The 27,037-nt window shown below is 44.8% G+C and overlaps 1 protein-coding gene across 2 annotated transcripts in view; it reads left to right on the forward strand.

Annotated features, from left to right (window-relative positions):
* The window catches only part of Jazf1 (JAZF zinc finger 1), a 328,106-nt gene that overhangs the window by 292,728 nt on the left and 8,341 nt on the right, over positions 1 to 27,037 (forward strand). For both annotated transcript variants that reach the window (XM_069996031.1, XM_069996030.1), the window contains exon 4: positions 24,658 to 24,827. In XM_069996031.1, the coding sequence (XP_069852132.1) occupies positions 24,658 to 24,827 (170 nt within the window). The remainder of the gene's footprint in view (positions 1 to 24,657; positions 24,828 to 27,037) is intronic.

Consider the following 27,037-nt stretch of genomic DNA (forward strand, 5'->3'; position numbering starts at 1 on the left):
CTGTTATGAACCAGTATATTTTGGGAAAATGACAGAGATGAGAAGCAAATAGATTTTTCTTGGTCTATTTTGCCTCTTTTGTCCTCTTCCAGAAGGTGTAGCTTCTTCAGTGTAGACATTAAGTTCTTACCTGAAAAGTATTAGTTTATAATAAACCATAATGTGATTTAGATGCCCAATTAGTATTTGCCATTGATTCTTTTTCTTTACAGATCTTGAGAGTAAGCAGAATCAGAGCTGTGCACTGTTTCTCTGCAGTCCTATAATAAAGGCCTGTGGCAGTATTTACCATCTGGCACTCTATGATGCAAAGTTAACTCAGGTGACTAGAACACGGTGCTAAACTTAGGTCATGAGTTTCATTCTCATGTGGGCCAGTTATCTTGGCATAACTTGGGGCCTGAATGATGCCCTGGATGCTAGTAAATGTCTTAACAAGTGGTACCACAACCTCTCGAAATGTCTTAGCAAGAAGATGATGATGCCTGATAAGGTAAAGACATAATGAACAGGAGCTGGGAAGATGGCTCAGTGGTAGAGCGCTTGTCTTGCATGCATGAGGCCCTGGGTTCGATTCCTCAGCACCACATAAGCAAAAAGAAAAAAGCCGAAGTGGCACTGTGGCTCAAGTGGTAGAGCGCTAGCCTTGAGCTGAAGAGCTGAGGGACAGTGCCCAGGCCCAGAGTTCAGGCCCCATGACCGGACCCAAAAAACAAACAAACAAACAAAAAAAACACATAATGAACATACCCAAAGAAAATTGGGTTCTCCAAGACTGGCCTACCCTCTGGCTGGGCTTTAAAGGGATCACAGTCATTGTGAAAACAACAGGGCTTTAAAGAAAAAAAGAATTGCAGGCTTCAGGGCCTTGTGAGTGTTTGTCTGTTAAGTAGTATGAATGACTTCAATGTATTCAATAACAAAGCAACTGTATTGCTGCAACACACAGTCAATTTCCTGGTCTTCTTTTGTGTTTATTACAAAGTAGCCTGAGAATAGTCAAAAGAATAGAATACTAGCCAGGTACCTGTGGCTCATATTTGTAATCTTAGCTACTAATGAGGCTGGGACCTGGAGGCTTATGATTCGATGCCAGCCTGGGCAGAAATCTGAGGACTCTATCTCCAATTAGCCAGCAAAATGCTAAACTGGAGACATGGCGCAAATGTTAAAGCACTAGACATGAACAAGAAAGCTAAGAAGAGAGCACATAGGCCCTGATTTCAAGCCCCAATACCAACATATACACACACACACACACACACACACACACACACACACACACACACACACACACACACACACACACACACACACACACACACACACACACACACACACACACAGAAGATTAGACTGACAAACATTGATTTAAAAAATTAAAGTCTTGCCAGGTGCCAGTGGCTCACATCTATAATCCTAACTACTCAGCAGGCTGAGATCTGAGGATCACAGTTCAAAGTTAGCCTGGGCAGGAAAGTCTGTGAGACCCTTATCTCCAATTAACCACCAGAAAACCAGAAGTGGCTCTGTGGCTCAAGTGGTAGAGTGCTTGCCTTGAGCTAAAGCCAGGCCCAGAGTTCAAGCCCCACAATTCACAAAAAAAAAAAAAAATACAGTCTTAAAACTGAGGAGGATGTTTAGGAGGATGAAGGGAAGGGGATAGAGAAAAGGAAAGATAGAGGTGATCATTTTTAAGCATCATATGAAGACAGCATAGGGAATCTCAATGAAAGCTGTTGCACAAAAGGGGGCTGGGAGTGAGGAAAGAGAAAGTGATAGAGAGGGTTATTCTGAGCAAGGTGTAATATAATATCTGCATGTGTGAAAGACAATGGTGAATTTCCTTGGTGCAGTTAATACTTTAAAATGACAGGAGAGTAAAACAGGCTGTGTAAGGGAGGTAGGAATGAGCAGGTGGGGGTTGGTTAACTTAGAGGCAGAGGGGAGTGATTGAGGAAAACAACGAAGACAGTGCGTTATTTGAGAAACCTGCTAAACCAGTAGCTGAGCCTTCTACCAAAAGGAAGATGGGTTTTCTGAATAGTACATTGTGTGCTTTCTGGAGTCATGATCCACTTGCACACGCCACGGCTGAGATGCAAACATTAGTGTGTGTATAGTACTATATAGTTATGCTGGATACAAAAAAAAAATCTATAATATCCACTCAAAATTATATCCTGCCAGGCACTGGTCACTCACACCTGTAATCCTGGCTACTTAGGAGTATGAAATCTGAGGATCACAGTTCAAAGCCAGTCTAGGCAAGAAAGTCCATGAGACTCTTACCTCCAGTTCACCACCAAGGAGTCAGAAGTGAGCTGTGGCTCAAGTGGTAGAGTGCTCTCCTTGAGCAAAAAAGCTTAGGGACAGCATCTGAGCCCTGAGTTCAAGTCATAGGAATGACACAAAATAAAATAATACATAAATGAACAAACAAGTAAACTAGGAGGCTTCTTGTTGCTTAGAAAGGCCTGGGATGCCAGTATCTTGGATGGAAGGAGCCATTTCCACTACTGTTGTCCTCTGTACGCAAGGTCAGAGAGATCAAAGGGCAGGTCGTTTAGTCATAACAATTGTTAGGAGAATTGCAGGTGATTTGGTAGCTTTGTGATATATGTCATCATTCCTTAACACCCCTGAACTAATAGGCACATTCTTGTCCTCAAACTCTACCAGGTGTGAACAAGCAAAGAAGAATGGAACAGTATGACATAAATTAGCATCTGATCTTTACACAGGCAGAATTTTAGGATTGAAAATCTGGCTGAGAAGCCAGTATGGGGCAGGTATGGCCTTCAGGATGTCTTGGAGCAGGTGATCTGCTAGCAGAACTTTCTCTGCTGGACTTGGAAGTCCAGACCTTCCTTCTTTCCCAGTGGCCATTAGTTGGGTGATCAGAATCCAAGGCTTTCTAGACAGGGATTTTCTCACTGCACGGGCCTAGGGTAGGTTAAAAAATGTCTTCAAGTACTAAAGGAATTCATGCCTACCTGTGCCTGGTAAAGCTGAGGGGGAAAATACTTGTAAGAGCCTTTGGGTTTTCACCTTGAGGTGTTCTAACATTTGGGGGAATGATTTCCCCGTCCCCAGTTCAGACCATGGTATTGGAAGTTGCTGAGATCAGAGAGCTGAGGCATGTTATGTAGAAATGGTTGGCACTTTCCTGTTTCTTCAAGTCCCAGCCCTCAGTCCGAGCCAAGAGCAGCCTTCCGTTCCTGTTCTCCCTCTTACCTGCACTTGGTTCTACTCACTTGAGCTCTACCCTTCCTTACTCCAGCCTTGTTTGGACAGGGCAAAAAGTAAACGCAGCTGGTGATAAAGCTGGCTGGCAGCGCTGGCTCTTGACCGCAGCCCAAGTCCGGCCCTTCTGAGTGGTAATTAGTGGGATGGGAATTTTTGAAGGAAGCTCCCCAGGGAGCCATTTCACCAGAGTAACCCTCTTGTCTAGACTGTACAAACCGTAAAGTCATCGCTCCCTCGCTGGGATTTCCACATGACAAAGCAGCCATAGAAACTGCGGCCTAGGGTCCTGAAAGGCCTGGAGTACAGAGCTCACATTGTAGAGGCCCTCCTGCTGCGCTCCCCACTGCAAACCTCTCTCTGGGAGAGAATGGAAACTCTCCCTGCAGAATCCGCATCCAGGATACACACCCTGTTCATGACTTCTCTATGGAAATCTAAACAGCCTTACCATCTCCTTGCCTTTTAACCCTAGCCTCCTCTCGCTGGGATTTTATTCTTACAATTAAGTTTTACCTTTCACTTTCTTGCTAGCCAAAGCTATTATTTAATGCGATAAAAAGCAGTTTAATACTTGACATTATAAGAACGTAGGCTGGCAAAAAACTTAACCTACAGAGAGATGAAAAAGATTCAGGCTTTTAACCCAGTGTTCCTTCCACTGTACATATTTAGCAGAATCCTGGCTGTTGTCATGACAATAGCATTAATGGGTCTGGAACATGGGAATATGTGCCCTGCGGAGGGCAAAGGGCAAGAAGGGAGGATGTGGCCCTCCCGGCCCAGGTCAGGTGTTGTCCTGACAAGAGGTACAGAATCACATCTCCAAAGCCAGGCCAGAGTCCAGTAAATGGAGCTGACTTTTCAGATGGACCCACAGAGGACAAACTGAGATGGACCCACAGAGGACAAACAAAAACCAAGAATTAGGAGTTCTTGAATAAAGCAGTCATGAACTCAGGTCAAAAGCAAGACCCTCTGGCCCTTCTACCCATCATGGCATTCACCAGCAAACCACTGCAGGTAAGAACAATGGTAGCTATACTGTGAGGCTCTCAGAATGTGTGAGGCACTTTGCTGAGCACATTACATCCCATTTTATATAAAACAAGAGATTGAAAGATGAGTTCTCTCGATTCTTGACCCCCACATCACATTGCCAGGATGCTTGTGACATGTGCCGGACTAGACAGCAGCTCCTGGTGCTCTCCTCTTGTGCCTCGAAGAACTCAGAAGGCCCAGCAGAGTGAGTCATCCGCACGTCCTTCTACAGTACTAGCAAGTTCTGTACTCCAGCAACCATTGTCAGCTTTCTGAGTACAACCAGGAGAGGGTCGTACACTAAACAGACATTTGATTGCCTATTCTGTGGCTAACATATGTACAGAGAATGGTAAAACACAAACCCAGTAGCCCAGAGATTAGAGGAGACTGATAGCAAAATCTAGGCAGGAGGCTGAGTTCTCTGATAAAGATCAGCTCCATGGACATGGAGAAGAAAGAGATACTTACCAGACTCAGGGTGAGGAGTCATAGCACACTGCATGGAGTAAAGTAATATCCAAAGTGGGTTTTTAATAATGAACATATCTTAGATGAAGAGAAAGAAGGTAGCCAGGCACCGGTGGCTCATGCCTGTAATACTAGCTACACAAGAGGCTAAGATCTGAGGATTGCAGTTTAAAGCCAGTCCTGGTAGGAAAGTCTGTGCAGGAAGTGGTGCTATGGCTCATGTGGCAGAGCACTGGCCTTGAGCTGAAGAGCTCAGGGACAGTGCCCAGGCCTAGAGTTCAAGCCCCACAACCACCACCAACAACAACAAAAAAGAAAAACAGAAAGAAGGTATGTCTGGTATAGGTGGGAAAGTGCCCAGATAGTATCAACAAGAGTTGGTGATGGAAAGCCATTGGAGGATTTTAGACAAAATGTATTAGTTTGCTTTGCATTTTTTAAAGATTATTCTGGGACTGGGAAGGTGGCTCAGCGGTAGAGCGCTTGCCTTGCATGCATGAGGCCCTGGGTTCGATTCCTCAGCACCACATAAGCAAAAAGAAAAAAGCCAGAAGTGGCGCTGTGGCTCAAGTGGTAGAGCGCTAGCCTTGAGCTGAAGAGCTGAGGGACAGAGCCCAGGCCCAGAGTTCAGGCCCCACGACCGGACCCAAAAAAAAAGAAAAAAAAATTATTTTGGCTCAAGCCTTTCATCCTAGTTACTCGGAGATGTGGAGATCAGAAAATGATGGTTCAAGGCCAGCCAGAACGTAACAGTTTGTGAGTCTCCACCTCAAACAATGGCTGGGCATGGATGGCAAGTGCCTGATCTCCCAGCCATGGCGGATGCACAGTGAGTGGGCGCAGAGGCAAACACCTGTCATCCCCAGCAACACAGAAGCACAAGAGGTATCACAGTCCAGGCTGATCTGGGCAATAAAGTGAAACGGTACCGCAAAAATGGACTAGATGTGTGGCTCAAGTGGTAGAGCACCTACCTAGCAAGTACAAAGCCCTGAGTTCAATACCCGATACCACCAAATTAAAGATTATACTGACCAGTGAATGAATGTTGGGTGAGAGATGATATGAATCCCTAAAAGTGGGATCTGCTACAGTCTAGGGGAGAGATGAGATTGATGAGACTCCGGAAGCAGGATGGAGGAAGCAAAGAGATAAGTGGACACAAATGATGTGGGCAGAGCGTGCAAGAGCTGGCTGAAGCTGGAGAGCCAGAGGGGAGGGTATTACTAGGTTCTTTACTGGATGGCTTTGCCATTTCATGAACATGGGAAAATGGAGCACAGATTCTCAGGGACTTAGAATCAAAAGACAGTCTTAGATTACTGAGCACCTCTGCCATGTGTAGACTTTACTAGTTTCCAAACTCTTTCTAGTAACCTAGGAGAATCTGAAAATTATGGCAGTTATGAAAATCATGGAACCCCACCCCCAGATCTAGTAGTTCCAATCCAAAGGAAGAGCTTGGGAGTTAGGTCTTCCAGTGGCACCCGGTGCCCAGCAATGCTGCTAGGCCGTGGTGGTGCTTGCTAGCCCTGGCTGCTTTGGATGTTTGAGGTTGGTCTTGGTGGCCTAAATGCTGTTGGACCAATATTCTTATCCCAGGTGCAGAGCCAGCACCACACCAAGCCATCTTCCCATTTCTCACTGCTTAGGAGCAGCTGGTGGTGTTCTGAAATATTCACACAAAATTAATGAGGTTTTGCCTAGGTGGGTGCAGGCCAGGCTTCTCTGCTAATTTTCCCTGGATGGCCAGCATGTCCTCTGAAGCAGGGAATCTTGAAAAAAGAGCATTTCCCTAAGTGAAGGATGCACTGCCATAAATCAGAGTTCTTCAGGAGGACTGAAGGCTCAGATGTCTGTTTGGATGGTCTGAGCCTCATAAATCTGCAGGTCGGTTCTGGAAATCCCATGAGTCTGGACTTTCTGGAGAGATTTATGGCACTTCCCACTCACATTGAAGCCAGGAACAACACTGCCACTCCCTCAGCCCTCAGGATTTTTGTTCCTGTGGGGGTAGAAAGGGAGGGAGAGCTGTGCTGAACCAATACCACTTTTGAAAGAAAACTAGCCAGAATTATTTTCCAAAACCTCAGAAAAAAAGCCTTATGTTCTGTTAAGGGTATAATGGTTTTCTGTCCTCTGCCCATCTCTCCCTGGGGAGTTTCCCAGGCTCAGCTACTTCACCCTGGTGGATTCTGTGGTGCTGGGAACAGGTCCAGAGCTGGCAGGAGCTCATAGGCCATTCCAAGGTAGACCCAGCCTCCATCAGCAGTAGCCTTGGACCTAGCCTCAAGCAACTGGTACTGAACTCAGAGGAGTTCATTAACACTATGTAGTGAGATTTCTCCAAAACTTAATGAGTGACAAACTAATTCCCTCTTGGAAATTGGAGATTAATTAATGGTAGGCATTCCAGTTAGAACCCATGCCTGGAAAATCTATTTGACCAAATATTATAAATTTACAATACATGGATGAAAGTGAATTTGATTGGTTTTAGTCTTTATAATAATTGTATCCGAGTATCTGAATCCACCTTACAATCCATCAAACAAGAGTCTGAAAATGTTATACTACATCTCTGGAAGGGGGAGAAAAGCAAGCAACTGACTAAATAAAAGATGTGTGCTCAGAGTTGTAGTGTAGAGATGTGCACAAAAGAATATGACAGGAGGGAATGTGACTGGAGAGGAAAAGTGTGTGTGTGTGTGCGCGCACGCGCATGTGCACATGCACACACACATGAGCATGTGTGCACAAATCCCCAGAAAACAGTGTAAGAGTATCAATGCTATCAGGGTCAAAAGGAGATGCAATCACATCTACTGTGGAATTATTCCTTTAGCAATTACCTGGGGAAAGTAGTATTTGAGAGATGTTTTTAAGGATGAGCACAGGGAAAGGAAGACAGGATGGGCATTGATTCCAAACCACAAAATCTAGCCACACAACACAAACATGGCCAACATCCAGTGATGGTGGATGTGTGTGTTAGATTCATGAAGCACACAGAGATATAAGGCTCTTATGTGCCACATGAAGGAATTTGAATTTAATGGAGTTGACAGAGGGAAGCCATTATTAATACAAGAAGTCACAAATGCAATCAGAGAAGAACAATATTAGAGGCTGAAGCTGTTGGGAAGTGGAAGGCTGGGCGGGGGACAGTGAGTCTAAAGCCTGGTTTATCATTAGGTTATTTAGAGAGCCAGGGAGAAGACCTGGTAGGAAACAGATTTGATTCTCTTGATGAGGTTCTCTGTATTTGGGGCAGGAAATGACTTGAGGTGGAAGCTTTTGTTTTTTTTTTTCCCCTGTGCTGTTATTCGTAACACACACATCCCTGCCAGTTGATAGAAGCTGCCTGGTCACTCAATATAAGTGAGACTTCTAGACTTTGGAATGTTTATATTTGGCCTAAAATGGCTCTGTTTTTTCTTTAAATTTTACACAGCAGTAAAGTGTATTTAACTCTCAAATAGAAAGCACTTCTTGACTACTGTTTCATAGCTTCATAAAACAAGGCTCCATTGCCTAGGTCCTTCTTGTTGTCATCCCCTATCTTTGTACGCAAACCTGTTTCCTGATATTGTTATTCCAGCAGAAAATAATCGAACCCACTGTAAACTGTCTTATTTTTTTTTTACAAGCAGCCATAAGAAGAAAGCCCCAAAGACAATAAGGAGCCTCCGTGTTTATATTTTTAAGCCAAGATTACAGATCTAACTAGCAGGAAAGCAAAATTGCCTTAATTATGAATGTTTTTCATTGTGGTGGTGAGTGTAAGTCAGTAACAGATGTTCATTTTCCCCAGCTCAACTGTTTTTAATTCTTTCTCAAACATGGAGAGAGAAATCTTTAAACATTTGCCAAGGTTCAATTAGCATCCCCTGACTGAAGGTGGAAAATACCCTGCTTTGTTTTTTCCCCGGCCATATACCTGCTCTGGCTGCCCATCCACGGAGCACGGGGAAAGGCTCCAGCTGGCACGGGTTTTATGACTGCAAAGTTAATTTGCAGAGAAAGCCTTTGGCGGGAGGGGTCTGTTCGCCGTTTTATATATTTACTTATTTACTTTTTTTCAGTTATAAATAAAATTGCACTATAAAACATTGCAGCTTAATTGCAGGAAACTCAATGCATTTTAGGGGGTCGTTGTTCTGCAAGTGGTTAATAGCTTGTTTTGGGGGTATACGGAGTTGTAGAAATCATGTTGTAAGAATATGTTTACAGCTGAGGCTGTGTGTGACTTGGTTTATCATGTTTTTCCTGTGCCGAGTGGAACAGACGGCTGTTCGTCATTAAAAGGCCCTTTTCTGTGGAGAACAGGATTCTGGAAGGGGAAAGAGTTGATGGAAGGGTACCTGATGACTTCCAGGGGCTATAAGCTCTCTCTGGCTATAAAGCCTCTCCAGCTCCATGGACAGCGGCCTTAACACCTCAGGTATCTTAGTTGCCTTTGCTGAGTTGAGGCCTGCTGCTCAGAGCATGTGCAGGAAATGGGTTTACCAAGGCAGAAAAATAATGCTGCCTACCCCAACCACACCCTCCTCACACACTTCTAATTCCAAAACCCTTCCCCCAAAGGTTGAGGCCATCCTATAATTTATATCTGGGCTTGGCTTTCCAAACTACCACTTTTGAGAAAAACATAATCCATGAAAACATTTCTGTTGGATGCCCAGACTTGCAAATAATGCCCCTGAGATAACCGGAAGTGGCTGTTTGCAAACACCTACAAGGCACTGCTGTGCCCTGTGAGAGTGGATGTTGTCCATTCATTCCCAAGATCTTCTGTGTCTCTGTAAGACTGGTTGAATGTCTGCATTTTGAGTAGGTCACTGGAAAAACACCTCCTTTATAGTCTGTGGCACACAAGCTGTTCCACAGGAGATCTGTGGCTGACTTAGGATTTATGGGACTCAAAAAGGGTATTGACTTATCTTGAAATTTAAAAAAAAAGAATGAAACAAAGCAAGGACAGCATAGGGACTCAGCTAATCAATGGAAGGTTGGCTAAGGACGTGATGTTACCATACGCTGTCACAGTCCCGAAATTTAATCCACATAGCTCTGGGCCAAGACCAAATGAACTGTCTGGATTTAGCACTGATCACAAATCAAACCCTTAAGCTAGAGTTGAGAAGAAAGATCAAGCAATACTCAGCTGTGCAATGACGTGAGCATTCAGAATTGGAAAGTTTTGCCTTTATTTTCCTTGAGATTCAACTTCTATTTTCCCATTAAAGGATAGTTCCCCAAAAGTATTGAAACTTTCATTTGTGTGTGTGTGTGTGTGTGTGTGGAGATATTCATGGAGTTCCACTGGCATGCACATAAACTTGGCCAAAGCTGCCTACAAAGCTGGCTAGCTCTACAATTTCCAAAAGGAATTACATCTGATCCTCATATTCAGAAAAATAAGTAGGCAGCCATTTGCATAGGTGGCATCCTAGATGACTGGTTGAGTTTTGAACAGCTCATGAGAAGCCTCTGTTATAGAGAGAGCATGCCACCTGACTTGTGAATGCTGCTTCCCCATTTATATGACGTGGCAGCCACTGGCAGGACATTATATAACCTGGTGCCAAGCTTCCACCCCAGCCTGGACCTTGGTTCAGACAGGTCACCTCCCCAGGTCTGTCTTGTCCTCTGTAAGAAGGGAGGTTGGTACAGAAGACCTGAGGCCCTTTGGGGCTTTGAAATGTTATCTCTGTGACCCAGTGATACCTCCTTCTAGAATCAAGCATAGGTGTCCTTGTGTGTGTGTGTGTGTGTGTGTGTGTGTGTGTGTGTGTGTGTGTGTGTGTGTGTGTGTGTGTGTGTGTGTGTGTGTGTGTGTGTGTGTGTGTGTGTGTGTGTGTGTGTGTGTGCGCGTGTGTGTGTGTGTGTGTGTGCACACACACGTGCGCCATTCCTGGGGTTTGAACTCCAGACCTAGGTGCTGTCTTAAGTTTTTGTGCCTAAGGCTAATGCTCTACTGCTTGAGCCACAGTTCCACTTCAGGCTTTTCTTGCTAGTTAAAGTTGAGTCTCACAGACTTTCATGCTTGTGCTAGTTTTGAGACGGAATCCTCAGATCTCAGCTTCCTAGCTTCTCTAGCTAAGATTGCAGGCATGAGCCACCAGCGCTCACCAAGCATAATTGTCTTTAAGTCAAGCAGACTGGATGTGCTGATTGGCTCTTGGCATCATGAGTGTAGGGGAAAAGTGGGCAACAGACACCAAGCCATAATAGAACTTTAACCTGGCCTGCAAGACATATATGATTTGGGGCCAGTGTAGAAGTAGCAAAACAGAAATATGTACAAGGCTTGGGCCAGAGGGAGGGTACAGAACAGGGAGGACATGGCCAACAAGGTCCCAGTGGAGAGCACTGCTGGAGGGGTGTTGAAATTGTGGTTAGCAGGGTGTAAAGCTAGGTTGCAAAAGATCTACAAAAATGGACCCCAAAGTCTAAGACAAAATTTCCCTTCACTTTGCCATGGAGAGTCACACTTGGAAGAAGCACCACTTCCTGACCCTAGAGGGAGAAAATAAATGGCAGGACAGTGAGATGAGCCCTTTGTTGCTCTGTTTCTATTTCTGTTCCCCTCCCCCACCCGAACAAAACCAGCTTCCTCACATAGGCTGGAAGCAGTGGGTGGGTCTTCTTCCTGGCCTGCCCTCTCCTTGTGTGATTACAGGTCTTAAGTACCTTGGGTCTTCTGTGGGATTGCCAATGGGGAAATGACCCATACAGAGGGTCCTGCACAGCCCAGTGTGAGGACCTGTAAACAAGGGGAGGAAGAGGGGGAGAGCTATGCCCTGGATGTTTACAATATAACTTGGTGCCAGTGTGGCCAGCTGTCTACCATCACCCAAGTATCTGGTCTCTCCATTGTGATTAAAAACAAAACAACAACAACAACAACAACACCTGCCATCCAGACTGGCCATAGCTAGTTTTCTTTTTTGTTAGGTGTTGGGGGGAGAACAGAATTTTGACAGTGGATGATACTGAAGGCCTACTTATAAATATGTCATCTATCACATTTCCACATAAGCCTTTGGATGGTGATGGGTCTTCCTTTATTTTTATTGTTACTTGCTTGGGAACTGATAGGTGTGGTTTATTAGGCCATGACTGTTCCTATTTTCAGCCTTTAATAGATGTCTAATAATAAAACACTCCGTCTTGTTGTTAAACCATGGGAAACCTTGCTTATCACGGTGTGGCATTTATGTGCCATTCTCTGACGTGAGGCCGTGTAAATAGAAGTCAGTGGCCTGTGAAAGCAGTATTTGCAAAATTAACAGTGCACATGTCCTGAGCACCCCTGAAGTGAAGAAGAGTAGATGGAGGGGAAACACTTTTATTCTGAAAAAGAAGGAAAGAGGTTAGGCATGGTCCACCAGCCCAGGCCTGCACTGAGTGTCTTCCTCTCTCTGTCAGGCTCTGAGAAAGACTTTTCTTCATGTTAGCTCTGTTCTGACAACATCTAGCCACTGTGAAGCTCACACTGACAGGTGTGCTGACTGGGACTTGAAAGAAAATAGTTCATCCCAAAGACCCACCAGCAGGCTCAACTCTGGTTCAAGGTCACTGCTCTGACCTTGAGGCCACCTCACTGCTACAGGTGATGCTTTTAAGTCACCACAACAGGGGCATCTCAGAGCCTCTTTGAAATCACCTAGGTCCAATATAAAGAAGACTCTAGTTGTCTAAGGATGTGGCATCCTGTCTTCTTCAGAACAGATGCTAGAGTGGGCTGGGCAGGGAAGTGAATGGAGTTCATGAGGACAGAGCATGCAGCTCCATGGTGAGCTTGCTCAGGGAGGTCAGTAAGCACCAGTGAGGCTAGAATAGCACAGTGGCAGGGCTGGGTACAGCACAACCTCGCTAACTCATGCCAGCCCCATGTGGGATACAGACGTGTGGCCCCAAAGCTGTGGAGAATACTTGGACACCTCAGCCCATGATAGTGGACAGGGCAAGGTGTCCACCCACAGCTCCTGGGCTGCTGACATTGACCCCCAATATTGAAACAGCCACTGAATCGAATCCATCACCCTTCTGATTTAGTATGACCATGACCCTGGGACACTTGGTGACAAGGCTCACAGTGTGGACTATGTGGCAGGCACAGGACTGTGTACTCAGGTGTATAATCACTCATTTGGCCTTTGGATGGGGATCTGTACAGTAAGAGAAGAAAGTGGGATATATCCAAGATCATCACGTGAGTCATTGAAAGAGAAGCTTTGGAACCCAGGCAGTCAGGCCCAAACTCATGCTTTTGTTCTATAAGTCTGAGATCCTGCCAGAGACACAGAAATGCAAAGGAAAGCAGCAGCAAGATCAGTGGGCTCTCATACTAAGGCACTGACTTTCTAGCACCCATGTGTAAGAGACACCTACTTGTGCATCATAAGTACACGCATAAGTACATGTATGTATATGAGCAGACCGCATTGTCAGCCTTCCGCTTAGCTGAAGAAGTCTGGCTCACTCGTATAATACACTTAAAACAATCTCTTTGGTGAGTTCTTGCCCTGCACTGTCTCCCACTTTGGCCAAAATTGGTTACCCACCTACATTTGGCCAGATTCAAATGCAGCCCTGTAATTATGAAACCTTCCTAGTTATGTTCAATATGTGAAAACAACAACATTGCTTGTGTTTTTAGGAAGCTGCCTGTTACAAAGCCAAATAGCCTTCTTAAAAGTCAGAAGTACACTCATAAAACTTGGTTTTTATGCAACCCGGGTTGTAGTTTCCACATGGGACAAAGTATGAAACTTGTCTCTTATGCCAGATTGCCAAGATCCCTGTGAACTTTCAGTGACTCTCAACATTATTCCCCAGAGAAGCAACTTACTTTCTGCTGAGGCCCAAGTTCATGTCGCACAATGTGTCTGAGAAGACATAGTCATATCAAAAACTGGTGTTGCTGGCAGACCCAAGTTATTTCTCATTATTGCCATTGCCACACTTTCTAGATGTCTGTCTCCTCCCTTACTAACCCTGCTTTTGATCTTTCTCTCAGCATAAAATGCTTACCTTGTCTGGAAACATAACTTCTATAAATGCAGCAGTTTTTGTTCTATAATTAGGAAGAGAAACACCGTTCTAATAACAAGCCCTGGCAAGTGCTTTGATTACAGAATAAAGATCCAGAACTCTGACCAAGAGGCACATGCTCTGCCTTCATTGGCTCAGATCTGTTTTCATTAGAAGCAAACATTCACCCCTCAGCTCCATTCACAGCATCATCTGCATTGTGACTGCAAACTGTCTGGACACCGTGCTCTACAGGCTAGAGACATGGTATGTCTTCTTGTTCATCCCCAGGTCTCCAGTATTGTGAATTAACCAAGCCAAGTTTGATAATATAATCCTAAACACACATCTTATTTTCCAGCAGCATTTGGAATCAGGATCTTAATCTGCTGTTTTAGAAATCTAAACTTCATGTCAGGCATTTTATTTCCTTCCCTCTTTGCCAAAAAAAAAAAAAAAAACCCAAAATCTAACCAAATTCTTTGTTGTTGTTTTTATCTTGAGGGTGGGGATTACTGGATATCAAACCTGGAGCCTCACATATTAGGCAAGTGTTTTACCACTGACCTATACCCCAGCCTCCTAACCAGGTCCTTTCTTGTTAGAGCTTGTGGATCTTTGGTCATTTCTTTCAAGCTTAGATAATGTTTAAATATTGATTAAAATAATAATACCAACGAATGCTAATAGACTAGATAACTATGTGCCAGAAATCCATCATAAAACACATCATATTTACAACACATGCATACTTGCCACATGGTAGCAGTGAGCTTCGGCATGATTGCTACTTTAGGATGAGGAAGCAGAGGGCTAAGAGGTAGAGTAACTGGCCTATGGCTGCCACATGGAACAGAGCCAGGAGCCAGGAGCCTCACCCTGAAGCCCCTCCCAGGCCTTTCCTTCAGTTCCCTCACTGTGTGGCCTTGGGAATAGTTGGTTTTTGCAGTTCTGCATCATAGAAGAACACAATTGTTGTATGTGTGCCCCTTGGCAGATTCTGATCCTTAAATATCAACCTTGTCCATTCCATCGTATCCCATAGACACAATGGTGGCTATTACAATTATGTAATGTAATTGTTTCATACAAAATAGATGTTGTATATACAAATGCTTCCACATATCTCCCTGGTGGTGCCCTTGGGTTTTGCCATGGGCGCCCACAAGCATTGAGCCCAGGGCCTGTGCTGGTGGAATAAGAATGAGCCCTTCCATGTAGAACTTCCCTGTGAGCACAGACTAGGATGGAGAGGCAGAATCAGCTGGTGCCCCCCCTTTTACCTCCCCCACACAGCCTGAACCTCAAGGTCTGAAATAAGTGAACAGTAACACAGACCAGATTGAAAAGGACAAGATGGGGGCTGGAGAAACAACAATGCATAGATCAGGAGTGATTAAAAACAACTGTAACCATCTCTTTATGAGAATGAGAATGGTGGCAACGAACAAAAAAAGAAATCTGTGGAAATTAAAATACCTGATAGAAGAAATGAAAACCATTGTTGAAAGGTCATAAAAAAAAGATTTTTAAAAAAATATCCCAGGAGGGGAAAAAAGAAAAAAGAAAACCAGAGATTTAAAGAAATAGAAGTGAGGATTGGGGCATAGCTCAGTGGTAGAGCTTCTCCATACCATGTGCAGGGTCCTAGATTCCAGTCCCAGCTCTGATGGGAGACACTTTCAAAAAAGGAAAAGGAAGTAGAGAAGCTGAAGAAGGAGAAGAAGAAATAACAAATTTGGAGGATGGTCACATAAAAAGAGCTTCCAAAAGACAGAAGAAATTTCTGGGCACCTGTAGTTCATACCTATAATCCTATAATCCTAGCCACTTGGACACCGAGAGATGAAAGATCAAGGTTCCAAATCAGCCAAGACAGGAAAGTTAATGAGACTCTTATCTTCAATTACCCACCAAAAATCCAGAAATGGGCAGTGTACCAGTGGCCCACACCTGTAATCCTAGCTACTCAGGGGGTTGAGATCTGAGAATTGCCATTCCAACCATCATTGGCAGGAAAGTCTGTGAGAATCTTATCTCCACTTAACCACCATAAAACCGGAAGTGGAGCTTTGGTTTAGGTGCTTCCTTGAATTCACTCCAAACTCTCCAGTGGAACTTGGAGCCTCCTCTTTATAGGTTTAAATCTGTGTCTCTTCTCTTCCCTCCTTCCTTCTCCTGTTTGTCCCTCAGTTTCAAGTGCTTGGGTTTAGAGTATTGGGTGCTGGGAGTTCAATGCCATGCGACTCCCTGAAAAAGCTTAGCAGTGTCTCTTCTTCCTATCCATCTTGCCACATAGTTCTGGGACTCATTCACCTGTAGCTTATGCCCTCTATTCTGGAAAGTTTCTTTGAATTAGAAAACAATCATTTCCTTTCTGCCAGGCGTTGATGGCTCATGCTTGTAATCCAACTCAGGAGACTGAGATCTGAGGATTACAGTTTGAAGCCATCCCAGGCAGGAAAGCCTATGAGACTCATCTCCAATTAACCACCAGAAAACCACAAGTGGAGCTGTGGCTTACAGTGATAGAGTGCTAGCCTTGAGCAAAAAGAGCTCAGGGACAGCCCCCATGCCCTGAGTTCAAGCCCTATAACTGGCAAAAGAAAATGAAAAAAATAAAGTCATGGGAATACTGAGAGGGCAAAGTGAAGAGCTGCAGGGGCTCCCTGGCCACGCTGTGGAATCAGTGCGTCCAAGAGCAGGGGAGGGGTTGGAACTGACTAGCTATTAACTGACTCTGGGAAGAGCAGTCAAAAAGGATACTGGGCGTGGGGAAATGAATAGTGCACATGTGCACGCCTAGAACATCACAGTCAGTGAAAAATGTTGCTACTTAGGGAGCATTGGCATGAATGGAGGCATTCTGAAAACGGAGTTTCTCTTCTGAAAACTTAGGCATTTATTTCTCCTCTCCCTTAGATTGGCAGAGAACTGTGTGTGAGCCACATCACTCCAGTTACAGAGGGGATGGGGGCCATCTACAGCTGCTGCTCCTGGGGAAAAAGAACCCAGAGGGGTTACAGCATGGAGGTGTGGCCGTGATCTGAAGAACCTGGCCATGCTGAGGGCATCTTGTCCCCTGGAAGTGCTACCTCAAAATGACACCTGTAACCATACTGAAGGCCCCAATGTGGCAAAATGAAGAAAAGACTCCATGAAACTTTTATTTCCAATTACCTACTCAAAAACCCAAAGTGGTGCTATGGCTTAAGTGGTAGAGCACTAGCCTTAAGCACAAAGAGGCTCAGGCATAGCACCCAAGCCCAGAATTCATTCATTTATTGAGTTTGTTTTTGCCCTTGACACAAGGTCTCCTGCATTTCCCAAATTGTCCTAAAACTGAGCCTTTCACGCAAGGGGGAGTACTGAGATTACAGATACAAACCACAATTCCCAGCTTTATTTCAGTCTTCATTCCATTCCAGTCTTGCCAGACTCTTATAATCCCAGGAAGGTCAATGCTAAGTTCAGAAATAATGAAAAAAAATTAGATTACTTGGCTTGTATACTAAGGTGAGATTGTGTAGTCATAATTATTTGTCTGTTGTCAGATATCTCGAAGCTTAACCACTAAAGCAGTGAAGCTGTATGATTTTGTTGAAATGTATAGAATTTAACTGTTTATAATCAACATTTAAATGTGCATGCATTTTGTTCTAAGAATTATATTTTAATTCAATATTCTGGATACTTAAAAATATTTGTTAAATAACTACATAGGTAAAAAATTCAACATAAACCAAGGACAGACAGTTGTTAAGGTTTGCCTGGGGTAGGAAGGGAGGTTCTGGGGCTTGAACTCAAGGCCTGAGCACTATTCTTGAGCTTATTTTGCTAGAACTCTACCACTTGAACCATGCAACACTTTTGTTTTTTTTGATGGTTAATTGGAAATAAGGATCTCTCCTGTCTGGACTGGCTTCAAACCTTGATCTCCAGATCTTAGCCTCCTGACTAACTAGGATTACAGGCATGTAATCCTTCAGATATTAAAGCTCAAGGCAAGGTGTTGGATTGTTATGGAAACTCACTAGAGGTTTTAGGCAGACAAGGAATATCACGTTTTAAACATTGCAAGCAGATGCCGGCTTCTCAGAAGGCTGAGTTGTGAGGATCAAGATTTAAACCCAGGCAGTCTTGAGGCAGAGAAAGCCTCAAGACTTGTATCTAATTAGCTAGCACGAAGTCTGAACAGGAGGCATAGTTCAAGTGGCAGAGTAGCAGCCTGAATACAAAAGCCAAGCAGCCCTAAGTTCAAGCCCAAATACTGCACACACGCACACACAAAGGAAAAGAAAATAATCATAGAGGGATCAAGAGTAATCTTGGGTCCCTTTCCATTTCTAAACATACTAACTCTTCCATTCATTCAACAATCACACTGCCCCGGCACTGAGAGCTAATCAAGTAGAATCACCAAAAGTCTTCAAATACTAAAAACATAGGATTCAGTAGTTATTAGAAAGTATAAAATATTATAGAGAGCTTGATGGGGAAGAAGAGTGACATTCCAGGAATGAGCCAAGGCCCAGGAACAAGAAAGAGAAGAATTTTCCAGCCATGGTTTATGGTCCGTGGAGCCACCATTAATGTGTCTTTGGTCATGATCATCTGCCAATTCATTTACATGAGTGTTACTTCAGTTCTGATAAGGTTGGCTGGTACCAATAACGCTAATTTATAATGAGCAATCTATAAAGCAGAAAGGCAATTCTTTACTGATGTATTTATCAGAATTTGACATCCAGGAATTTTTATGTGCTGCTGGTACAGTGGTCACTTTTGCATGAATGGTAATGATAGGAATTATGTGTCATATTGGGTTTCTAGAAGAGGTTGACTTCCAGGAACTGGAAGCTGTGCCATCTGCAGAGAGGAAGGGGTCAGCAAAGGGAAAATGTGGACAAAAACAGGAGAAGACAGGCTAAGACTTGAAATCATGTTTGTGTTATGTAAGGACAAGAGGCAGAAACAGCTGGCAGGGATGTGGGCAGTGATGTGACCCCGCCCAGGTGGGTAGCACGTACAAGTGTGTGATGGGTCAGGATTCCAGACTGCCGTGCTGCTTCAGAAAACGGATTTCCTCTTCGTACTTCTTTTGTCAACAACCAATAGAAGTTCCTTGGCCACCCGTGGAGTGTAATCCCAGAGACCAAACTACTAGTTCTGAACATTTCCCAAACTGAAATGCTGAAGTGAACAACAAAGTCAGCTCACCTCAGTGGGTATTGTGAAATGTGGGGCAGAAAAGGAGAAAACTCATCCTCAAGAAAGATTAGTGGCTGCTAGTTGTGTGTGTGTGTGTGTATGTGTGTGTGTCCAAATTAATCTGTTATTCTTGTAGAAACTCTATGATTAGTAAATGCCATTCTCAAATCGATTAATTGTCTATAAAGAAAGGTGAGTCTTTTAGAAACACCACCTGTGCTGGGTGCTGGTGGCTTATGCCTATTACCCTAGATACTCAAGAGAATGAGATCTGAGGATCAAGGTTCAAAGCCAATGCAGGACAGGAAAGTCCATGAGACTCTTATTTCTAATTAGTCATCAAAAAAGCCTGAAGTGGAGCTGTGGCTCAAGTGGTAGAGAGCTAGCGTTGAGGAAAAAAGCTCAGGGACAGTGCCTAGGCACTGTTTAAGCCCCAGAACTGGCACGCGCGCAAGCACACACACACACACACACACACACACACACACACACACACACACACACGAAAGAAAAACACCCGTGCTCCTCTTTGGAAGACCAGACTGCAGCCCCTGGAGTAGAGGGTCCCACTGTCACACGTTGCCACGCGCTAGCTGCTTCTCCAGGGCTGGCATCCTCTGTCATGACATCTGTGTCCCATCACACCGGGAATGTGCACTTTGGAAATAAATCAAAAGAACTCAAATTTGGAACCAAAGACCCAAGAACTTGGCCTGAGTGAGGAGCCCCCGCATCCCAGCTTTCTGCTGATAAATGGGGACAAACGAAGGCTTCCCAGAACCAGGTTCACATAGAGTACCGCAGAGCTGAATGGTCAAGTATTTCACAAAGTTTTCCTACTCTTAGCTACAGCTACATATAAGTCTAAAGACAAGTGCCAAAATTTAAGGAGCAAATACATGGCTTTAAAAAGAAAAGATTAAAAAGTTTTAAAGGTGTTTGGGAGGCTGAAATAGGCAGATCATGAGTTTCTAGCCAGCCTAGGATACAGTGTGAAACCAGCAGCTGCGGATATGTGTCAGAGGAAGAAAGTACTTGAAGACACTCAATGCCCAACAGAGAAAAAAAATATGCATATATTATATTTATCCTCTCCTTTTTACATTGCATATGTATATTATATGGTACTACACAAATACATGCGTGTGTGGCATTTATGATGAATATGCACATAGACTCAGATGGGAGAGTTTATTTTCTCTTTTGGAGAAACATGAGATTTCGACTCCGTCTAAGCTCTGGGGTGGGTTTTTGGTTCCCATGTCTGCTGCAGGACCACGGTGGATGCTGGTGCAGGCATTCCAAGCGGACCTGCAGGGGGCAACAGCATCGGAGTTGTGTGGGACTCGGGAGCCATGGCGGCCCATCTGCTGCCTGCAGTAGGCCCTCTAGCTGCCCAAAGGAGAAACAGCCAGCCACTTCAGCCTATGGACAGTTCTGTTTGGGTAGAGAAGAGGAGATAGTCCACAGTTTCCTTTGTTTTTTAAAAAAAAACGGTGCTGTTTTTAAGAGCTACTTTTAGCAAGCCAAGGAACAGTGATAGGGTAAACTCTCACATGCCCAACCTATGTCCAGCTTTGTTCTAAGTACTTCTAAAAACAGGAGCTCACTCCTCACAATGCCATTAAGGGGTGGCTTCATTGCTGCATTTCACACGGGAGTCTGAAGCTCAGAGATGGGGTAGGCTAGCTCACACAGCTCCTCACTAGCCACACCAGGGCTCCTACTGGCACGCAGGCCCCAGCCCATGTCCCTAGCCTGGTCTCTGCAGGGTCACTGGAGATGGAGGAGGGGAGACGCTTTGCTCTGCTTGCAGAGAAGAGTCAAAGCTGATGAGACCCCCCTCGTCACATGGAGTCTCCCTCCTGTATAATTTTTTTTGGTAGTAAAGATTCCAAAACTTTTTACAACTTTTTAAAAAAAGTTTTATTGTTTGTTGGGTTTTTTGTTTGTTTTTGTTTTGTTTTCTTTTTTTGGTCAGTCATGGGGCTTGAACGCTGGGCCTGGGCACTGTCCCTCAACTCTGCAGCTCAAGGCTAGCACTCTGCCACTTGAGCCACAGCACCACTTCTGGCTTTTTTCTGCTTATGTGGTGCTGAGGAATCGAACCCAGGGCCTCATGCATGCAAGGCAAGCACTGTACCACTGAGCCAACTTCCCAGACCCCTTTTTAAAATTTTAGAACAGTTTTTTCTAAAAATATTATTTTAAGGCCAGGTACAGTGGCATACTCCTATAATCTCAGATAATCAGGAGGTAAAGCTCAGAAGGACTGCTGTCTGAGGATGAAATAAAAAATCAAATCTGCAAAATCAAAATAAAAAGTACTGGAGGGGCAGGTCACTGACTCAAGTACATTGTGAGACAAATACAAGGTCCCAAGTTCAAACCCCAGGACCACCAAAACCCTGATTTCTTTTGTCTGTGATATGATTGTGTTACATGATTACAAAAATGATTCTCTTACACTTTGTTTCCTGAGCACTTACTATGTGCCAGTCCTCCTATGCCACATGCCCTCTAGACATGAATTCTAATCCTTGAACCACCTGCAAGTAAGATCTCTGCACCCATTTCCTGGAAGAGGAAATAAAAAGCAAGTAGCCTGTCCCTTCAGCTTATGAATGTCAGCACATGAACCCCAGGCTGTGGCTAGTCTTCTTTGTTCTAGGACAGAATTAAGTAGAAACGGGTCTGTCTTAAGCTTCATTCAAGGGAGGCAATTAGTTTCATGAAAGGCTTTGTAGTGTGCGGTGACTGGGGTGAGGGGGAGGGGCAGGGGGGAGGGCGGGGGGGGGGGGGAACATCTCAGTTCACCTAGGACAGTGCCGATTTGTGCCTGCTATGAGCACAAAAACTCCCTGCTTTGGACAGTGAGTTACGAGGTTCCTGCCTGCCGAGATGAAGCCATGTGTTTCCAGGCAACTCTGTGCTCCACATCAGCCCTCAGGGTCTGGTGCCTTTTGATCCAGTGAAGTTTTGAAGTTTTATCTTCTTCTGGGCTTCATTAAGCTTCCGTTGGGTGGAGAGTTCCCTGCCTCCTCTCTGCTTGTAAATGCTGCACTCCAGTATTTCACATAAACAAATCAGCCCAATTAGATAGGCAAATGAGTCATTGTAACTTACTCAAGTCCCAAGTGAACATTCTAGTGGAAGAGTTTTGCCAAACAGCATTGATGGTTTTCTAGCTAGCCACTTAAAGGTTGCCAGTATGTGGCACTGGTATAAAGTCCAAATGTCTTAAATGCTCTGTATAGAAACAGACTCAAGATTTCCTCACGAGCAAACGCGATTGCTATAGCAGAGTTAGGCCCTGGGTCACTGGATGCCAGCTTTTCCAGGAGCTTTGTGCTCTACTAAAACCCACTTTTTATTCTAAGGCCTCAATTTTGACAAATTATTTTGGCACCTACCCAACACTCTTGCCCCCAGGAATTTCTAACAGGTTTCAAAACAGACTGAATTCTAGTGAGTGGCAAGTGGTGAGGAGCCAGCAACTTGAAGGCAGTGAAGAAAGAGGACCCAGAGGCAGAGAAGGCTGGGGGCTTTTGGTGTGAGAAGGAGTGACAGCCCTCAATAACTAACTGAAGATGTGTCAGTGTTCTCACCTCACTGGGATTCAATTCCCTTATGTGTAATAAAAGTGATAGTAGCTAGGCACCGGTGACTCACACCTGTATTCCCGGCTGATCAGGAGGCTGAGGTCTGAGGATTGTGTTTGGAAGCCAGCCTGCGCAGGAAAGTCCATGAGACTCTTATCTCCTATTAACAACTCAAAGAGAATCAGAAATGGAACTGTGGCTCAAGTAGTAGAGCACTAGCCTTTAGCAAAAAAAAAAAAAAAAAAAAAAAAAAAAAAAGTTCAGGGACAGCACCCAAGTCCTGAGTTCAAGCTGTAGGACGGGCATAAAAAAAAATCCTTACCACTCCAAGGGCTACTGTGGGATTAAATGAGACAATGTATATATCCAGCCTGCCTGCAATGTAACAGGCCCTTCCTGCCTTCCTGTATCCTTCCAGTGTTAGCCTCACATGGCCGGGTCCTGTTCCAGGCCCAAATGCTCTCCAAACAATCTTATTAATGCCTATTAAGATGAAACCCAATAAAAGTGCCAATATTTGGTGTTGAAATAATTGATGTAGCAGAGTGAGCCCATGAAGCACCCAGGCAGGCCCCTGGTGCAATTGAACCTTCCACCCGGGGGATGAAATTCACAACCGTAATTGCTACCATATAATTCTTATTAATGTTGTGCCATAATTCCTATTTATTCCACGGGGCTTGTAAATGCATTAGGACTTGTCAACATATTATTTTACACTGTTTATGATCTGTAGAATTATGTCCTTCAGGGTTGCATTGTGCAAATGCCCAGAATAAATGGCTTTAGGCCTCATTAAAAAGAGCAAAAAGGCGGCTGCTTGTGGAAGTGGCTCTCCATCACCGGTCTGCCGGTCAGAAGTCAGGAAAGTGATTTGAAATGAAATGTGGAGCCAAGCCCTTCCTTTTTTACTTGTGGAAAGGAATCTCCCTTCCTGCCTGAGCTGTCAGCCATGGCTCTGCCCTGCCAGGAAGTGTGAGAAGCTAGGATGTAAATGATGCATAGGTGTGTGCGCGAGCCAGCCCTGCATGCGCATGCTGAGCTGGGCTTCGGAGCCCCAAGGGTTTCTGCTCGCTGTTTCTTGGGGTAGCACTTCTCAATTCCAAAGTGTCCAATATTTATCCCCACTTCCGTGTATATATCTAAAAAGTACAAACATGGCCCCTCGCAGAGCTCTGTGCATGTCTGAGCCAGGACAATGTAGAAGTGAAAAGAGAGTCGATGTGCTAGCCTGTGCACTGTGCGTATGGAGAGAGGATCTGAACTCACTGGATTTTTGTGTTTGGCCTTGCAGCCTACCCAGTACCTTTGCAGCCATAGGCTTCCCTGCCATAGACTTAAAACCTTGGCTCTCTTTGCCTGACTTCTATAACTGTACCCTCTGTTTTTAGCATTTTCAAATAAAAAAATTAAAAGCAAACAAAAACCTTTCCTGGTGCCTGTAATCCTAGCTATGCAACCTGAGGATTGTGGTTTGAAGCCAGCCCAGGCAGGAAAATCCAGGAGACTCTCATCTCCAGTTAATCACCAAAAAAGCCAGAAGTGGGACTGTGGCTCAAGGAGTAGAGTGTTAGATCTTGAGCACAAAAGCTAAGGGACAGAGTCCAGGCCCTGAGTTCAAGGCCCAGGAAAACCACACACACACACACACACACACACACACACTCTCTCTCTCTCTCTCTCTCTCTCCCCTCTCTCTCCCCTCTCTCTCTCTCTCTCTCTCTCTCTCTCTCTCTCTCTCTCTCTCTCTCTCTCTCTCCCCTCTCTCTCTCTCTCTCTCTCTCTCTCTCTCTCTCTCTCTCTCTCTCTCTCTCTCTCTCTCTCTCTCTCTCTCTCTCTCTCCTCTTTGCTTAGTCATTTCCCGGGCCTGAGTCACTGGGAAGCCTTTAACCTAGTCATAGAGCTGTCTAGAGAGGAGTTGCAGTCCCCCAGAACCACAGACAACCAGAGTTCTCCTGTCACTGTTGCTCCTCTCGTGCTGGGGCAGCAGGGCCAACTGGGGTGGCCACTCTGACAGATCTCATGTTTCTCTCTGCTCCCACAGGCAGTGAATACGATGAGGAGGAGGTGGACTACGAGGAGTCAGACAGCGATGAGTCCTGGACCACAGAGAGTGCCATCAGCTCTGAAGCCATCCTCAGCTCCATGTGCATGAATGGAGGGGAAGAGAAGCCTTTTGCCTGCCCAGTTCCTGGATGTAAAAAGAGATACAAGGTGAAAAAAAAAAAAGCGCCATTTTGCTTCGTGCAACCCCTGGGAAAAAGGCAGCTCTCTTATAAGACAGACATCCCTCCTTAATTCTAAAGAGAGCTCATGGGCTAGGGAGGGATTCACTTCTTCTGTATTCTGAATACTCCAAGATTCATCCTCTTCCATATTCTGTATTGCTGGGCACTAGGCCAGCACCCCCACAACCTGCATCCCACATGCCTGGTGCAACTTGCCGGTGCAGATTGGCTGGGGTTCTGGGTGTTTTCTCCTTTGTGGGAAATGGAAGTCACAGAGATCTTTTGTTGGAGGACCATGTCTATGATAGTCTGTAAATTCATGTCACTTCAGAGCCCCAACAAAATAGCAAAATATGGGGCTAGACATGGAGCTCAGTGGCAGAGCCTGCGCTTAGCACGCACAAGGTCAATTCCCAGAACCACACACACACAAACACACACTCAGCTATGTGAGCCTATTTCTTTGCTAGATACCTTCCCCAGTGGACAACTTGACCAGGTGGCTCACAGGCCACATTAAAGTTATAAAAGCCCCAGACAGCTCACAGAGCCCTTCTGGAATCCATGGGTAGGCACTGATCTTCCAGCTAAGGCAGTTTGTGCTCCCTTTCCCACTCGCATGAAAGTGGATCAGGGAAAAAAAAATGTTCAGATATGTTTGGCTTCTACTCTGCCCATCATGTCCGTCTCTGCAGGCGTAGCTGTGAGGATCCTGGCAGCAGGGCATGTTTCTATTAAGAAAGCATCTAAGGACAATAGCATAAGAAACACCCACAAATTTTGAAGTGGGGTCCAAAGGGCATTTTAAGAGCCAGAATTGCAGCTGTCCCCCAAGGTGTTAGCAGCTCTTTAAAATCCAGCCATTCGACAAAAATATAAACATGACAAACATACCCACCCAGTGACATCTGAGCTCACCCAGGCTCAGTGGACTACTTTTTAAAAGCTTGGATATGGAATAACATGTTGTTATTCTTTTTGGTGCTGGTCCTGGGGCTGGAATTTGGGGTCTGGGCATTATCCCCGAGTTCTTTCACCCAAGGCTAGCACTCTACCACTTGAGCCACAGCTTTTACTTCCTGGTTTTTGATGGTTCATTGGAGATAATAGTCTCATGGACTTTCCTGCTTAGAGCTGGCTTTGAACCCTGATCCCCAGATCTTAGCCCCCTGATAGCTAGGATTACAGTATGAGCCACCAGTGCCTGTCTTACCATACGCATTTCTTACAGTGCTCCTCTTCTGTCTGGTCACTATAAAATTGGTTTCAGAAGGTTTTTTTAAATCCCTGCTACTGATAGAAAAGAAGTAGGCATAGATGCATTGCAAAGGTTAGTGATCCAGGGCCACCCAAACTGTGCACCATTAGAGTTTTTATACACGGGACTCTTTGTTTAAACTAAAATGCAAACCTCTGGACAGAGCTATGAGAACCCTCTCTGGGATTCCTGAAGCTTTGAGTTCAGGATATGCACAGCTCATCTTAGAAGTCTCTGGGGTGGCAGAGGAGGTGGCAAGGCTACCAGGCACACTCCAGAGGCCGGCGCAACCCTGCAGATAAACAGTCATGCCTGCCTTTGTTCTGTCTCCCATTGAAGAAACTAGACAGAGAGGGTGCCACTGCACTCCGCCAGCTATGGATGGATGCCTGTTCTCTCCCAGAAGCTCTACCTCCCTCCGGTGTCTGGCCTCCTCATGAGTGACAAAACACTGTTTAAGCAAGTTCTTGCACATAAGCCATGTTAAACAAAGGAGCAAAGTGGGACAGGCTACTTAGGAGGCTGCGAGATCTAAGAATCAATGTTCAAAGCCAGCCCAGGCAGGAAGCTCTATGAGACTCTTATCTCCAATTAACTTCCAAAAAACATTGTAAGTGGAGCTGTGGCTCAAGTAGTAGAGCTCTACCCTTGAACCAAAAAAGCTCAGGGATAGTGCCCGGGACCCGAGTTTGAGCTTCAGGACTGAGGGGAGAAGAAGACACAAAGTAATGGCTTATACTGAGGCTGACACTCCCTCATACAAAGAAAAAAAAAAAGCTACATCCTTTATCCCAATCCAAGAGGACAAGGCATTCTCCCGCCTCTACTTCTAGCTTCATTTTCTTTACTTCCAAATCATTTCCCACAGTCATTTCTTTTCTTGCCATTATTCTTTTTGCTATCATTTTCTTGCGTTTCTAGCAATTTCCTCTTTCAGT

The sequence above is a fragment of the Dipodomys merriami genome, unplaced genomic scaffold, assembly GCF_024711535.1.
Source record: "Dipodomys merriami isolate MVZ:Mamm:240054 unplaced genomic scaffold, mDipMer1.0.p SCAF_5, whole genome shotgun sequence".
NCBI lineage: Eukaryota > Metazoa > Chordata > Mammalia > Rodentia > Heteromyidae > Dipodomys > Dipodomys merriami.